This window comes from Rhododendron vialii, chromosome 3a (genome assembly GCF_030253575.1).
Source record: "Rhododendron vialii isolate Sample 1 chromosome 3a, ASM3025357v1".
In the NCBI taxonomy this organism is placed as follows: Eukaryota; Viridiplantae; Streptophyta; class Magnoliopsida; order Ericales; family Ericaceae; genus Rhododendron; species Rhododendron vialii.
The window spans coordinates 10,203,586-10,219,248 of NC_080559.1; the positions used below are offsets into that span (position 1 = coordinate 10,203,586).

At 38.4% G+C, this 15,663-nt stretch overlaps 2 protein-coding genes across 8 annotated transcripts; one reads left to right on the plus strand and one right to left on the minus strand.

The window, feature by feature from the left end:
- Window positions 1-2,044: 2,044 nt before the first annotated feature.
- LOC131321100 (histone deacetylase HDT1-like) lies at window positions 2,045-7,075 on the plus strand. Its single transcript, XM_058352112.1, has 10 exons — window positions 2,045-2,072; window positions 4,468-4,613; window positions 4,710-4,927; window positions 5,072-5,088; window positions 5,171-5,215; window positions 5,307-5,554; window positions 5,765-5,836; window positions 5,960-6,050; window positions 6,529-6,658; window positions 6,755-7,075. The coding sequence occupies exons 1-10, from the start codon at window positions 2,060-2,062 to the stop codon at window positions 6,816-6,818; spliced, it is 1,044 nt and encodes a 347-aa protein (XP_058208095.1). The 5' UTR covers window positions 2,045-2,059; the 3' UTR covers window positions 6,819-7,075.
- A 665-nt stretch (window positions 7,076-7,740) lies between these two features.
- On the minus strand, window positions 7,741-15,630 carry LOC131318395 (splicing factor U2af small subunit B-like). Of its 7 annotated transcripts, none has more exons than XM_058348108.1 (6): window positions 15,208-15,630; window positions 11,544-11,630; window positions 11,378-11,459; window positions 10,414-10,540; window positions 9,690-10,110; window positions 7,741-8,073 (listed from the first exon to the last, which is right to left on the minus strand). In XM_058348108.1, the coding sequence occupies exons 1-5, from the start codon at window positions 15,442-15,444 to the stop codon at window positions 9,708-9,710; spliced, it is 936 nt and encodes a 311-aa protein (XP_058204091.1). In that variant the 5' UTR covers window positions 15,445-15,630; the 3' UTR covers window positions 7,741-8,073; window positions 9,690-9,707. The 7 variants fall into 7 exon arrangements, with proteins under 7 accessions (XP_058204091.1, XP_058204092.1, XP_058204096.1 ...); XM_058348109.1 differs by having other exon boundaries at window positions 9,695-10,110; window positions 15,208-15,624; XM_058348113.1 differs by having other exon boundaries at window positions 7,741-8,143; window positions 9,695-10,110; window positions 15,208-15,624.
- Window positions 15,631-15,663: the final 33 nt, after the last annotated feature.

Below are 15,663 nucleotides of genomic sequence, written 5' to 3' on the forward strand. Positions count from 1 at the left end.
CTTGTGCCGTCTCAGCGTACACAACACCGTCCGCTAAATCTGCTTCGACGGAGTTGAGAAGCCATGAGAGAACCATTTTGTCACAGCGCTCCCATAGTGCGTAATCGATAGGTTTCTTGGCTGCGTCCGGGGCTTTGATTGCACCATTAACAAAACCAATTTTATTTTTGGCAGTGAGTGCAATCACCATGGAGCGTCTCCATGTTGCATAGTTGTTGCCGTCAAGACGTTTCGTGACTAGTAAAAGACCAGGATGATCTGATGGATAGATAAAAAAAGGACTTGAGGACTCAACCATAGATTCCTTATTCTGGCTATCGCCCATGTTGAGTGAAGGCAAGGGTGTGGAAACCCTTGAGAGCTTCAAACAATAGAGATAAGAACAAATCAAGAGCCACCAGATTGATGCTCTGATACCATGAAAATAATAAGGTATGAAAGAGAATTTTCTATATCTATTTCAATTGAAGTACGGGTACAAGGAATATATACAACCTTTCTAAACCTATTCTAGGACAATACTAATTTACTGCTACAATTAAGGAGAACCCTCTAATTGTGGAGTCTAATACAAGAAAGGTAAATTACTTCAATTACTCGATATGATTTCCAACAACCAGCGTAGCAACCCCCCTTGGGCGTAATCATAGGGGCTCCCTACCCGCTGTGGAATGTTCGGTTTGAGCCATAGCTACTGTCCGGGAAGACAGGCCGTCACCACAGCACCACCTAGGTACAAGTGGGCATAATGCTTTATCCCCCACCCCCTTGCCACTTGACAAGGCTCAAAATCGAGACCTTACCTGGGGATGTGGGGCACCTGCCCACCAGGCTACCACCCTCGGTGGTACGTACGGAATTTGTTTGATTTGATTTTAAAAAGGAAGTGCAAAAATTATAGGAATAGCGTAATAAGTACATATAAAGAAAATACAACAAAAAATAAAAGAGAAAATAATGTTTTTCACTCAGGCTTTTCTATTTAGATTTACCCATTCAAATAAAGGAAGATCATTTTCTCCCCATTTTTCTATGAACAATGCATCTGTACACATCGCATTTACCATTCAGAACTCAACAATGGCTCCAATCATATGCAACTAACACCCACCAACACATGAATATGATCAATCTCTCAATTATAGACAGATAAATCCTTCAAAGATCACTTATTGATTTTCTTTATTTGAGTATATGTAAGAAAAACACAGTAACATATGGTAAAAAATCAGGGGCACGTGACTTTAAGGCCATTAACTACCTATATTTCTGTTAATTGTAGTACCCCTATATCTAATGAGAAATGATCCTTTCAAGCCATAACAAATTTAAAGGGGAATCTTCAAGAGGTAAAAAACTAGAACGACGAAAATGTGGCATGATAGAGGAAGAAGAGAAATGAAAAATTTTAAAAAACCGAAAAAAAATTATTTTGGTTCATTATCTATTAGATAAAATTGTTAATATAAACTGTTGATTTTTAAATGTGTTTACTACATTGATGTTGATTTTGGACTCAATGCATGTAATTCAAGTAAATTAGACAATTCAATATGGAGCTCAATTAAAAAAATTAGAACTTTCTTGGAAATCCATTCGGGTTTGTTTGGAAGCTGTGGAAAAATATGAAAAGGGATGAAAACTTTTAAAAAATTTCCCACCCTCGTTTTTTCTTAAAAAAGAAGAGAAAAAATTTTAAATTCTAACTCAACTTTTCTCTCAATTTCTCTCCAATTTTCCCTTTCATTTTTATCTTAATTATTTTCTTTCCTTTTCCCTAAAACTTCCGACCAGAGTCTTGTATCATCGAAGTAAATACTTTTTCTCTTTCCACGACTTCAGAATTTTCAGTTCCTATGTCATGTCCATGTAATTATTTCTTTCTCTTTCCACTGAAATGCAATTCTGCCTTTCTTTTGTTCCCCCAGAATGATCCATTACGTTTAAACGTTTCCACTTTCCACCCAAGTATACACTCTCTCTCTCCCACCCTCTCTTTCTCCCACCCTCTCGCCCTCAAACCCTAATCTGTCGCAAGGTCTCCATCGCACGTCGATCAATGGACTTTTGGGGTGAGTGTCTGCCTTTGTCGTCGTATCACTGTTTCGTTATTCTCTTGTTCGTTTTTACCTGTTGGGGTTTCTCGTATATTGCGGTTTCTGCTCGGTTTCGCATGTGGGAGGATACAGTTTGACATTGCTAGAATTATGTTCGTCGAGTGTGCATTTGATTTCTACTTGTTGACATCGAATTTCTCATTCGAAATCAGGTCTCTGTTTTTTTTTTATTTGCATTTCTTTATGTTAATTGTCCCAATACAGCAAAACCTGTATAATGGAATGAAAAACTAAAGGAAGCCGAAACCGTAGGCCTAACAGCTCCTGGTCGTGGTGAACTCGTTCACTACCACTTGGAACCTGGGCCTGGGATGGATCCCGGATTCTGACTCCGAGAGTGCAAACTCGTGTAGTTGCACAATTATCTTCATGAAGTACTAGTAAAATAGGGTTGTTTCTGTTTTTTTTTTTTGGGCGAGGTTGCCCCTTGCGCCCCCTCAGATCCAGCGCTGTTTGGAATCAAGCGATGTTGCTGGATCTTTTTGAAAAATTGATGTTGTTGCAACTTCAAGAATTAGATGGAAGATATCCCATTGAGATCTTTTCTCTCGAGGTTGATATAAATGTCGTTTATCTTTAATGGTAATCACATATTCCCTTATGCGGCTATTGTAGTATTTGCCATTCTACAATTGTTGAAACGGGAGGCAATGAGAGAGACATTTATGTTCAAGAGTACTGCTATGGGTACCGACGGTACCCATAGGGAAAATGCACCGACGGCCACCGGACGGCCGTCTCCGGTCACCGGACGGCCGATCCGAGCCGTCCAAAAATTTTAAAAAATAAAACCGAGGGGCCCTACGCGAGAATCAATGGCATCCGAGGTGTGTAGGGTACTTGATCCGAGCATCCATTTTTCGTGTATATTTGTATATACGTGTATATACACGAAAAAGGGGTACTCGGATCATGTACCCTACACACCTCGGATGTCATTGATTCTCGCGTAGGGCCCCTCGGTTTTATTTTTTAAAATTTTTGGACGGCTCGGATCGGCCGTCCGGTGACCGGAGACGGCCGTCCGGTGGCCGTCGGTGCATTTTCCCTATGGGTACCGTCGGTACCAATAGGATTTCTGTATGTTCAAAGGGTCCATGCGATATTCTTTTTCACAAAATAAATATCTCTGCAATCTTCACCATAAAGTGCTTGTTTTTTCTCTTTAGTATAAAATATTGAACTTATGGTTCTCTTATGAGTTTTATGCACTTTTGTCTTTATTGTTATTGCATGTACTTGTTTTTTTGGGGTGTGAGTAAACAGTTTTGAGAAGTGCTTGGGGCATTCTGCAGGTACTTAAGTTTTGATTTTTACTTTAATCAATCTTTGTGTAGCTAACCTTTGTGTGAAGGTTTGAATGCTTTAGGTTTTATTTCCTTGCTATATCATTACTTCTTTGTATAATAATACTCCTTTTTCATTACTCACACATATATATGTAACATATACTAAAGCTATTAATGTTGAATACTGTTTACTTGTGATATTTAGCCTATTTATATGATTTTCCCAACCTAATAATAGTGTGTTTTTTTTTCCATTGAATTGCTTTTGAGCAATTGCAAAAAGTTTTATGAACCTTTGGGAATTGATTTGGTGATCTTTTTCCCTGTCTGAACAAGTATCGGTTACCTACATGTCAACTGTCAATGAGTTTTTTAGTATCTGTTGATAGTTTATAAGTTCCGCTCTTCCACTAATGCATCTCTTATATTTGTTTACAATACAAAGCATTTCGATGGATAAAAGATGGCTATGAAGGTCTCATGATACACCCATCTTTATATAGCCATGTCATATGATATATAATGTTGTTTGTATCCAATTCCTTTTTGCTGATAAAATAACCTGCAATCATCATTCGCAAAAACTTAAATGCATAATCAAGGGCGGAGACAGGATTTGCGGGCATGTCAAATACCTTGAAGCCTTTTTAAGGATTTAGTCAAGTTTGGTTATGATAAGGGAGAAAATTGTAGTTTTAGTGGGGTCCTTGGGAACATTTTTGGTATCTATGGGGTCAAAGGTCAAAAACCATATCAGAATTCTAACTATCACAAGCAGTTTTTCCAACTCAGTTGGGTGACTTGACCCCACTTTGCACTACTTCCCTCCGCCCTTGTAAATAATAGTTTGTATGGTTGGCGGTTGCCTTTTGTATATGTAGAATTGTACAATCATGTACTAAATTTCGTTAAACATGCTGATAACAGATTCTGGTAAGCTTTGTTTTTGTAGAATGGTACAATCATGTACAAAATATCTGATAGCTTAATGAATTGTGAAGATGCACGTGTCAATTTTTTGGCTGTGATTTGGTTTACCTTTTCCGTTTTCCTATGTTCAGAGGCAACAAATTTTCTCCTGTGTACTAGTTTGTCAAATGCATTTTCTGAGGAATTCTCATGTTATGATGGCACAGGAGTCGAGGTGAAAAGTGGTGAGCCTTGCCCAGTAGAAGCTGGGCAAGGCAGGATCCTGCATCTTTCACAGGTTCTAGTCCAAGAAAAGACAGAATTATTGGTTATTTATGTGATTGGTTATTTTTGCATACATTCCATTTATAATGAAGTGTGAAATACTCCACAGGCTTGTCTTGGTGAGGTCAAGAAGGACAAAGGGAATGACTGCGTTTACCTATATGTCACTGTTGATGGAAAGAAGCTTGTTCTCGGAACACTTTCTTCTGAAAAGTTTCCTCAGCTACAGTTTGACTTGGTGTTTGACGACAAATTTGAGCTATCCCACAGCTGGAAAAATGGCAGTGTCTACTTCCATGGATATAGATGCGATAATCAATCAGAGGAATATCCTTGGACTTTCTTACTGTTATTCCTGTTGGCATTACTTCCAGTCTTCTACAGCCTGTGTTTCCAGTTTTTGGTTGGTGTTCTCTTTTTTTTTCTTCTTTTTCCTGTTTTCCTTGACTGCCTGCCTCTTTTTATTATCACAATTGAGGATGACTCTGGTGAGTTTCCAAACATACACCACTCTATTACTTTTGACTTCCTACTGTTGCCATTGCACTCATACCTATTTCTTTTTGTTAGATGATGAGTCTGAGGAGGATTTGCCTGCTAATGTTGCGGACAAAGGTGTAGACTGTTTTTCTAGTTCAAACTTTTTTTTCAGTAGCATGTATGTTTTCTGAGGCGTGTTATTTATCTTGGTAATTTGTCTTCCTAGGAAAACCTGAGTCACAGGCTGCGCGTGAGAACCCTCCTGCAACTCAGAATGCAACTAGGGCAAGACCTGATTCAGCTGTATCAAAGAAGAAGGTGAAGATAGTGGAGCCAAAGAAAGACATGAAAACCGTTGAGGAAGATGACAGTAGTGAAGATGACTTCGGTGCAGATTCTTCTGAGGATGACTCAGATGAGGTATTTTTTCAGTCAAAAGCTTGTCATTGTTCTTTTTCTCACGTTTCAGTGGTTTACCCTTAAATTACACCCGGATGGTGTACTTGTCCACCCATCTTAGTCGTTTGATTTCTGCATATAGTTGCATGTACATATGCATTTGGAATGGTGGTTTTAAATGTGCTGTGTTCCTATTGATGAAATTGGTAGAAGCGGAAAGATATAGAACTATTTTATTGTTCTTATGCATGAGGGTGGCGTACTGGTCGTTGGCTTTTGACTTAGGATGAAGATGATTCTGAGAGTGGAGAAGGTGATACTGAAGATGATGAAGAGGAAGAAGAGACTCCTAGGAAGGTAGATCACCTATCCTTCACAACCTTTCAACTGAGGGACGGACCGGACGGTTAGGTGCTGCATGTGATAATTATTTTTAAGTATTTATTGTTGGCTAATTCATTTTGGTTTCTTACTATTAAGGTTGAACTGAGCAATAAGAGACCTGCGGTATCTGCTACTGCAACACAAGATCCTGATAAGAAAGCAAAATTTATTACCCCTCAAAAGACAGGTAATTTATTTTTGTCCCCTTTAATTTAAGCCTCTTCTTTTTAGCCTCTACTGCTTACAATTCTCGTGGATAGTGGCAGCATACCTCCATGAAGACTGACCTATCTGGTTTAATCCATTGTGTTGGTCGATTTATCATTCTACCTCCACCTCCTCCCTTGTAAAGTCACTAGGTGGAGAGGAAAAAGATATTCACCTGGAATCATGAAGTTCGGTTTTACTTGTGGAGTTTCGTTAATTTTCTAACTGATTTCTGTTGGAAGTTGGAACAAAAGAAGTCGAAGGTGGTGATGATAACTCTAGCGGGGATGCAAGTTTTCTGAACACTACATGAGATATTATTCTTAGTTGTGTCTCCTTATTGATTTTTACTACCGACATAATAATATCCATTGGTTCATATTTGAAACCTCATTGTTTTAGACTTTAGACCTATGTGTTTGTAAGGATAATGTAAGTCAATCCTTATGTTGGTGCAGAAACCAAGAAAGGAGGGGGACATGTTGACACACCTTACCCATCGAAGCAGGCTGGAAAAACTCCTGCCAACCAGTCAAAACAGCAGACCCCAAAACCAGCTGGATCTCATCCGTGCAAGTCTTGTAACAGGTACATATCCTTGGCGGAGTGCTTCATTTTTTCCAAGGTTTTAGAGTTGGTTCAGTTTCTGATTCCAACCTTTTGTCTGTGTATTAATCCTTGCAGGTCATTTAACTCAGAAAATGCTTTGGATTCTCATACGAAGGCCAAGCACACTCCGGGGAAGTAAGTGGATTTAAAGAAGCAATATTGTCCTCCTTGGGCTGTGGTGAACCTTGTTTGGCATGGAAGTGTAGGTGAAGTTTAGTTTTCTAGGTTATGGTTAACGAAACTAAGCTTTGGTGTCAAGTAGCATTTGCTGTGGTGAATTGCATGCGTAGTTAACTGGTGAATTGCATATAAAGTTGCCCAAGGTCGTCTGATCTTTATGTGGTGGTGCTTTTGCTCTTCACTTTTGAAAGTGAACTGTTTTCCGGTGATTAGTTAGTTGCAGCGTTCGCTGTTGAAACATAAACTCAAAACAGTCGCCCCAAGCAGATAAACTGAACATGAATACCAAAGGGTGGAAATAATTAGTTTTTTCTCAACTACGCATGAATCTATAAGCAAACCAAGCCTATCAACAAAACAACAAACAAAGCCCATCTTGGGACTAAAAATGTAAAATTGAATGAGCAAGAATTAGCTACTCGTTCCTTTTTGCAAAGATACATAGCATACACTCTCCACAAATAAATCAAGTGCAAGAGTTAAAAAAGGAGCAGCCACTCTAAACCAAACCACCCCCCCACCCCCACAAAAAATAAAAATAAAAATGGCACTCCCTCAAGTCACATAATAAGCATGTGAGAGCAGGAATATACCTTGAGAACACATCCCAAACAACTAAAATCTTTAAAACCAAAACCAGAGTCTTATTACAAAAATTATGTGACCCAAGACCCCTCTGAAATGCCAGAAAATTGGTTCATAGTACAGTAGCATTTTATTTTGAGCACAAAATTTGTTAGCTAAAACCACAAAATTTCCTAAACGAAAAACTGGGTCTCAGCTTCCGTCACCACAAATTTCTTTCCCACGACTCACCACAAAAGATTACAATCTCATTAACTAGGCCAACCATTGCTCAAAAAAAAAAAAAAAAGGGCGTAAAACCACAAAGCATATCACCATGCACGTAGATAGATCTCTCCAAAAGAAACAACATAAGTTGGCGGATTTTCATTGTTGCATTTGGCGTATTACAAACCATAACATAGAAGCCAAAGAACAATACACACAGGGTTCTTGATGAAAGAGTGGTAAATGCAGAACTGCTGTTGTTTCGAACTAAACGGCTAATAACCGAAAGATACATGACAACGATCACATTGTGGCAAATGAACTTCATTGAGTCATCAGTTTAAAAGCGGAGAGCAGCTTCAGTTCTGGCACCTAAACATGTCTGATCGTGTAAACTTGCTCTGCAGACAATTACACCAAACCTGTATATAAATTACATGGTAAGCTGCCATAAAAAATGAGGCTCAATCCTTGCAGCAGGAATACCTGAACCTGCAAAACTTCTGGAAAATATGTAAGATCACAAGATCAATGGAAATATAACAAGAGGGCGCTGTTGGGGCTCCAAAAATAGCCACCTTCTGCAAATTGCAAGTGTAAGTGGCTCTTTTATTGTAGCTCAGTAAGTATTTACAAATACCTATGAAGGAATGATACTCCATGTGACGGTTTGATTAGCGACTTCCCTGTCATATCACCATACTGCACTTACTTTAAAAAAATAGTGGTCTAGTATTGTTTGCCTTTTGGTTAAGAGTGGGTTGCAAAAGTTGGGAATCTGAAATAGCATTTCTCACCAAAATGTTTTACAATGTCAATTTTTTTTACCAAACACGTGAACTCGTTCCTTTGCTCTCAAAAGAATCAATTAGCTAGTAAAATTTGAGCAAGCAACGTGTCTTCTATTGGTAAGAAAAGTGCCTGCCAAACTGAATGTGTAAGTGATCGCAAATGTTTTCATTTTTCTCCAGAAGCTATTTCGTTACAATCAAGCTATTTGGTGAGGCAAACCTCCCGGAGTATGTTAGTAGTTTAACCAATGGTAAAAACCTTTTTTTCTGCAGACAATTTTTGGCACCATGATACAAAGATCTTGAAAAATCTTGAGAGAACATGAAAAACTTCTCAAGGGGGGCACAAAAAGATAAAGACAAGGGTCCTAATTAATACAGCATTCAAGTATTACGGCGGTTCTCTCTGCCCGCTCATTAAAATTCAATGTAAGTTTCTCTTATATAATGGGAGGAGAAAAAGGCTAAAAATATTTTTTACTTTATCATAAGATTATGACCTGTAATCCACCTGCACAGTGGAAATCGACAGTAAAATGTCTTTTTTCTGAAAACGGTAATTTTCCTCAAAATATAAAAGAAGCTAAGGCTCAGTTTGTTTCCAAGTAAAATATATTCCCTAAAGAACATGTTTCGTGTAATGAATTTTCAAAAAGAAAATATTTTTGTTCTTTTTGCTTTTCCGACATTTGGTTGACAATTGAAAAATATAATCCAGAAAAAAAGAGAGTAAGCCGTTTCCAGTTCCCTATCATACCACACAAATATCGAAGTAAATGCTCACAAAAGAAACAGAGGTTACACTCATATGAGAGATTCAATTGAAACTAAACATTATGAGACTCAATCTGAGACTCACGGTCCCATAGCTTCTTAATCTTAACATTAATAATAACAGCTTCGATCCCAATTGGCCGACAAAGATATAGCAGCCGGTCAAGCAGGTGCTGAATTCTCCACAAAAGTAATGTTCAGATTTAAATCGAGAGGCGTGAATGACTGAGAGCTTAATATTTTTTCAAAAAATGAATCAGGCTTTTTCAAGAAAATCTCTTTTTCCCATTAACAGAAAATGTTCTACACGAAACATGTTTTACTTGCTTTTTACAAAACCAAACACCGGAAAATGGATAAAATAACTCTCAGGAATATATTTTACGTCAAAACAAACAGAGGCTGAATGTGTTTCATTTCAAATTTCAAGGAGCAAGAGTCTGAATCAAATCAGAAAGGGCAAGGAGACAAACCGCACAATGCCACTTGGATCAGTAGTCGTAACCTCCATCCTGCTGCTGAGGGTGATTGTACTGTTCTCCATTCTGTGCAATGCGATTGCTATTGTTGTCATCATCACCATTGTTAGCAGATGCGGCTTGTTCCCTTTCCCTATTCCACTGTTCAATCTTTGCTCTTCTCTCAGCACTGCCTTCCCTAACTGGGCTCCTATTTCTCTGTTCCCTAGGGCTTCTGCTTCGTCCTCTTCGTCCTGGACTCCTGCTTCTAGGCCTCCTCCCCCTGTCATGATGGCGGCGATCTCTGTCATCACCTCTCCTACCACCATAACCACGGCCGCCTCCATGTGGACGCTCTTCACGATTGTCACGCCCTTGTGGACTTGGGCTGTGCCTTCGCCTACCGCTCCTCCCAAATAATTGCTTCCTCAGCTCTCTGTATTTGAAGAAAAAGGAGAAAAAAGGATAAAAAAAAAATCAACTCACTCTGAAGAATATGCAATAAAAAACAAGTACTACCCTGTCTCAAACCATTTTTTCACCTATTAACATTGTATGCACTTTAAAAGGATAATGAGCAAAATTAGCCTTTTGCTCTACCCTTTTAAAATTAACTACTCAATGGACATCGGAATGTTCTGAAGAAGGGGAACTTGACGTCTATAAATATGTCCTGGATTCCCCACAATGGACTATGGGGGACTGTGAGAGCATTAAACAAGAAAGGCAAGAAACTCACCTGCTAATCTTTTTCAAATGCATGAAGTTGCAATAGCCACCTCGATTGCATATATCTTCCTCATATTGCCTGCAAGTGGCTTCACGGAAATCCGTCACCGGGGAGAAGTCAACAATAATGGGATTCCCTGCAGAGTATGGAGTTCCTGATGTCAGCTGGACAGTAATTCGAGATCTTATCAGAGTTTCTTCTACTTTGTTTACTTTTCTGGGAGAACTTGATATAGTGACAAGCATAAAAAAGTAGCTAAAATATTTAATTCCATTTCCTTATATGTAGTGAACTTCAAACATGGTTCATACTTCATACCCTTTAATATACTTGAATAATTTAGTTTATAAACTTCATTCTTCAAAAGGAAGAACAAAGTTAATTATCAAAAAAGGGAAAAAGACCAGAGAAACTCTCTATTAAAGAATCGGGTATAGAACCCATGGGCGACTCTTGGTTACAATTTCAAATTCATTATTATACGTTTGCTCTAGTTTTGTTTTGTTTTTTTTAATGTTGGAACGGTTTTTCTTTATCCATGAAAGAACAATACGAGAGAGGGCATCAAAAGTAAGGTTGAGCCAAATCTAAATATAAATAGATAGGTCTCTGTCCAAATAATACTCCCACCAACTGTGGAAAGTAGCTCATACAAAGAGTTGGGCAAGACGCACGAAACCCACTCAAAAGGCTCATAATAGAGTCACTTACGAGTTAGATGACGAAGGTATTTGCAGTTATTAAGTTCGGTAAAAGATAAACAAGAAACAGCCAAAAAAGAGAATCATCGTTGCAAGATACTATCAGTTATCTCCCAGTAAAAGCTGTAGCATTTCATGAATCACAAAAACCAAACAGTGACCAACAGAAGACCTAGTGTATCCACTCTTTACACTTGTGTATGTGTACATTTTTATTTAGTACTATAAACATTTGTATGGTCGGTATATATCAGGTTGAGAAGAAAACTAGCCTGCATAAAACCTTCCAGTCAAATTTTGGAGTGCATTTGCAGCATGTTCTTCTTCCCTAAACTGTACATATACATTACCCACCTGCATAAAACCACAGGAAATTAAGTGAATCAGCATAATAGTACTCAGTACTCACAAAATATTAGCCTTAAAGATAGCAGATACCATGTGGTCAGCAAGATTGTCACAAATATTTAGGCTCTCTATCTCTCCGTACTTGCTCAGCTCCTCAAACAGATCTTCATAAAAATCCTGCATTTGAACAAGACACTTCCATATTAATGCGGGAAAAAAAGAACAAGGAAACGCATCTAAAATCTTAAAACAAGAGTAAAAAAGGTGCTTATACTGATGAAAAATAAGGCTATACACATTATATTGAATATAGATATTATTACAGAACTATATGAACAAGTCCTCAAATGCACCAAAACTCAATTCATCAATTTCCTAGAGAAACATGGGGCCTAGATGTGAGCAATGATGACCTTACCAATTGAGAAATCAAGAACACAGTCGCTTAGAACAAGCACAACCTTAACCCTAAGCTACAATGACACTATATTTGATAACTAATAAGGTTGATAAAACTTGATCAGCAAAAAATGTCAATATCAATTAATTTCCAGCATGTCACTTATCGTTTCTCTGCATAGGAGAAATTTCATTAACAATCTAAATAACTGGTGCCAAAGGGGGTAAAAAGTGTAAAATGATTCCATTGATCACCATGAATTAACGACAGAGAACCAACAAAAGGATTGTACATGTAATACATCAAAGCGCAACACTTCAAGATTTTAGGAACCCCAAAACAGGCTAATGTACTAGTAAGCATGCCATTGAACACCAACGAGCATTGAGTTGTAAAGGCCATATAACCAGTGTGCGTGTGTGTGTGTAGAGAGAGAGAGAATGATTCAGATTCAGGAAAACAAAAAGCCCAAAACAGGTGAGAATGTAATAGTAAGCATGCCATTGAACACCAACAAGGCAACAAGCATTGAGTTGTAAAGGCCATATAACCAATGTGTGTGTATAGAGAGAGAGATTGATTCAGATTCAGGAAAATGAAAAGCCCTAGTCCATTCATCAAGCCCCAAGCTAGTACTCATAAGCCTACAAAAATACAATAGACGACTATAGGTTTTGTTAACGAGCACCTTATGCGAACTGCCTAAAACCTATGATGCATGGACACAGACACGGGAATTTTAAAAAAATGGGGACACGGACACGGCGGGGAACACACCATGTGTATATTTATTTATATTTTTTTCAATTTTTTCCCAAGTTTAAATGGCAAAATGTGGACAAAACGAAAAATCAATAGTTCCAATACCATTCAAAAGAAGACATCCATAAGTTCAATACAACCCTATTGAAAAATTACAGTTTGACCCCTGATTTTTTTAAAAATTTTTACAGTTTAACCCCAGAATTTTAAAAAAATACAGTTTGACCCCAATTTTTTTAAAATTACACTTTGACCCCTGTTGTGTCCCCCTGTGTCCCTAGACGTGTCCGACACTGCAATACGTCAACCTCTAAAAGTGTCGGTGCTTCATAGCCTAAAACAATTGCACATTCTTTACAGTGCAATATTCCATAAAAATGTGTAGGTCCCCATTACTAAAAAATCTTCAAAAATGAAATATGCAAAATGTATGTATACCAAAACACACAGGTAGGCATATGAGCAATAAACATACAAGAACTCGAACCAACAAACCTAACCAATCTCCAAAAACAACTAGTACTCATTAAACCCTTAAAGATACAAATGACCAACAGATATGTATAGGCAATATCTGTAAGAATGTACATCCATGCATGTACATGCGTAGGTATGTAGAGAGAGAAAAAGGGGAGGGGGAATGATTAGGACCGTGTAGTGAGATACCATAAGTATTCGTTCACAATGAATACGTGTTCAACAATCAACACCAAAATGGATAGTGAGAATGATGACACGGCCATGGAGTGGTTAGACAAGTCTCATAGGCTTTGGAAGCCTAAACCAACGGCTATGGGTAGCATGAGCATTGAGGAGCCTTTTTGGTACAAAAACAAGTGTCTTTTGTAGTTGGTAGTTCAAGGGTCATCCATGGTAGTTTGGTAGTTCAAGGGTTATCATGAATTAAGTACTTGCATTAATATTGCGGTTTTGCTAACCTCCGCCCACTAGGTGGAGGATAATAAACACACAAATCCAAACAAGTTCAGATATCAATGCATATCTCACAGATATTAATACTTTCACAAATATCAATACACTTTTCTCGAATGCGCTTTTACCTATTATCTTACACCCATTGAGCGGAGGTTAGAATAATCCTTAATAGTATTAATCTAGATGCATTAAAACACATTTTTAGTTCTTTGCATCTAATAGTGAGTAGGTTGAATGTATGCATTTATATGTAGGTTCATTCACATATCTTTTTGGATGTATTCATTAATTAGGTTAGTTCGTTTAGAGTTCTAGGAATTAAAAGAGTATTTCCCATGGACTGTAAATTGAGATGTAATCTTTCATTTGGAATAGAGTTTATCAATAAATTGAGTTTTACAAGGCTGATGCCGGAGACGAAACCAGGATTTTGTAAAAGTAGGGGCCAAATTATGAACAATAAAATTTTGAAATTTCAAGGTTCGGGAATCTAATAGTTTGTTTCGTTTAGGTTTTGATGGAAGTTTTTTGGATAATTTGTGAAGAGATATAGAAAGATAAATGAGATTAATAATTGAAGAAAAACTTATGGGAGACCGTGCACAGAGAGAGCTTGGGTTTGGGACCCAAAACGAACACATTCTTAAAGCTTTTAAATGTCTAAATAACATCAAATTTAAAATATAATATCTAGGTGTTCTTAACAAACAAAAAACAACTAATATTAATACCATTTTTTTTTTTATAGAAACCCAAAACAAGTAATATTCTTGGTTTCGTCTCTGGCTGATACCATTGTGATTGGGGTTTGGATTGCAGTCCTCCTTGCATAAACCGCCTAACCCTTGCGAGCGCGAAACACCTCTATCTCTCTTGTACCTCAAACCAAAATTTCGGCTAAAACTCACTCCATTCCTTGGCTCTAACATACAAGACATTAAGTTTTACTTAAAATTTTGATCTGAAATCTGAATCAAGCGAGATTCACACTTTACTCGAGTTATATAAAGTTATTTCTTCTATCTCAAATTCACAACGACGCCGTTATTTAAGCTTTTAGCAAAATTTATGTGTATATTTAGGGTTTGCCCATTGGAGTGCTTCATATTCACATGAAACCTTTACTCAAATGGGTGAGATGATGAGACAGGTTAGCTACTAGAGCTAGAGTTGGCTATACGACAAATTAGAAAGGCAAGCCAAAGGAAGGCAAAGGAAATCCCTAGGTTTCGATCAGCTAATCGAGATAGGCTGTACTTTTCATTTGATTCAGTTACCACGTGCTGGATATGATCGGCCTGCAACCAACCTTCATGATCAGTCGGGCTGCTTAACTTAAAAAGTACACAAGGGGCACGCCACGAGGGATAATTAATAAGGGTAACTGATGGTGATGGTAATGGACGAGGTCAAGGCTAGGCCCATAGCTAAAAACCCTACTTGGAGACATAACGAATGAGGAAGATCGTGGCGTGATGCTGATTCAAAATGGAGATGCTCTTACCAGTACCAAAAAAACGTAACCAATCAACAACAAACATGTCAAGTAGATGTACATATAAGCAATAAATAGATAGACAAATAGGCGTCCACATATGGAGAGAGGGAGAGGGAGAGGGAGAGGGAGAGGGAGAGAGAGAGGGAGAGAGGTGGGACCTCGAAGTGGTTTTGGATCTTTTGGGGGTCGAGGGGCTGGCCCTGGGGGTCGACACCGGGAGTGATCATGTCGGGGCGCTGGTACATGTTGGAGAGGAGAAGGGTGGGGCTGATTGTGGGCTTGGTGTGGAGCCTGGAGCAACGATCGCCGTGCCTGCAGGCTCCTATCTTGAAATAGAAAGGGCAGTTCACCCTGTCCTTCTCCGTCCCGAATATCGACGCCAAATGCTCCGCCATTTTTCCACCACCCCCCCAAGTCCCAACCAACACAGAGATCTCTCACTCACTCACTCTCTCTCTCCCTCTCTCTCCGTCGGCCCTCGATTGACCTAGGGTTTCTCTCTCTCAGCTGAACATGTAAGAACTCCACTGGTTTAATTATTACAGACTCACGGGTTCGAGCCTCAGCACTCAGCACTCGACATTTTAACGTGACGTGTCAATATTTGTACTTTG

Coding starts and splice junctions, on each gene's coding strand:
- LOC131321100 (XM_058352112.1), top strand. Junction 5,216..5,306: donor TGCTAATGTTGCGGACAAAG/GTGTAGACTGTT, acceptor TTGTCTTCCTAG/GAAAACCTGAGTCACAGGCT. Junction 5,837..5,959: donor AAGAAGAGACTCCTAGGAAG/GTAGATCACCTA, acceptor CTTACTATTAAG/GTTGAACTGAGCAATAAGAG.
- LOC131318395 (XM_058348108.1), bottom strand. CDS start 15,444: ATGGCGGAGCATTTGGCGTCGATATTCGGGACGGAGAAGGACAGGGTG. Junction 11,631..15,207: donor AGATCCAAAACCACTTCGAG/GTCCCACCTCTC, acceptor GTTCAAATGCAG/GATTTTTATGAAGATCTGTT. Junction 11,460..11,543: donor ACAATCTTGCTGACCACATG/GTATCTGCTATC, acceptor GGTTTTATGCAG/GTGGGTAATGTATATGTACA.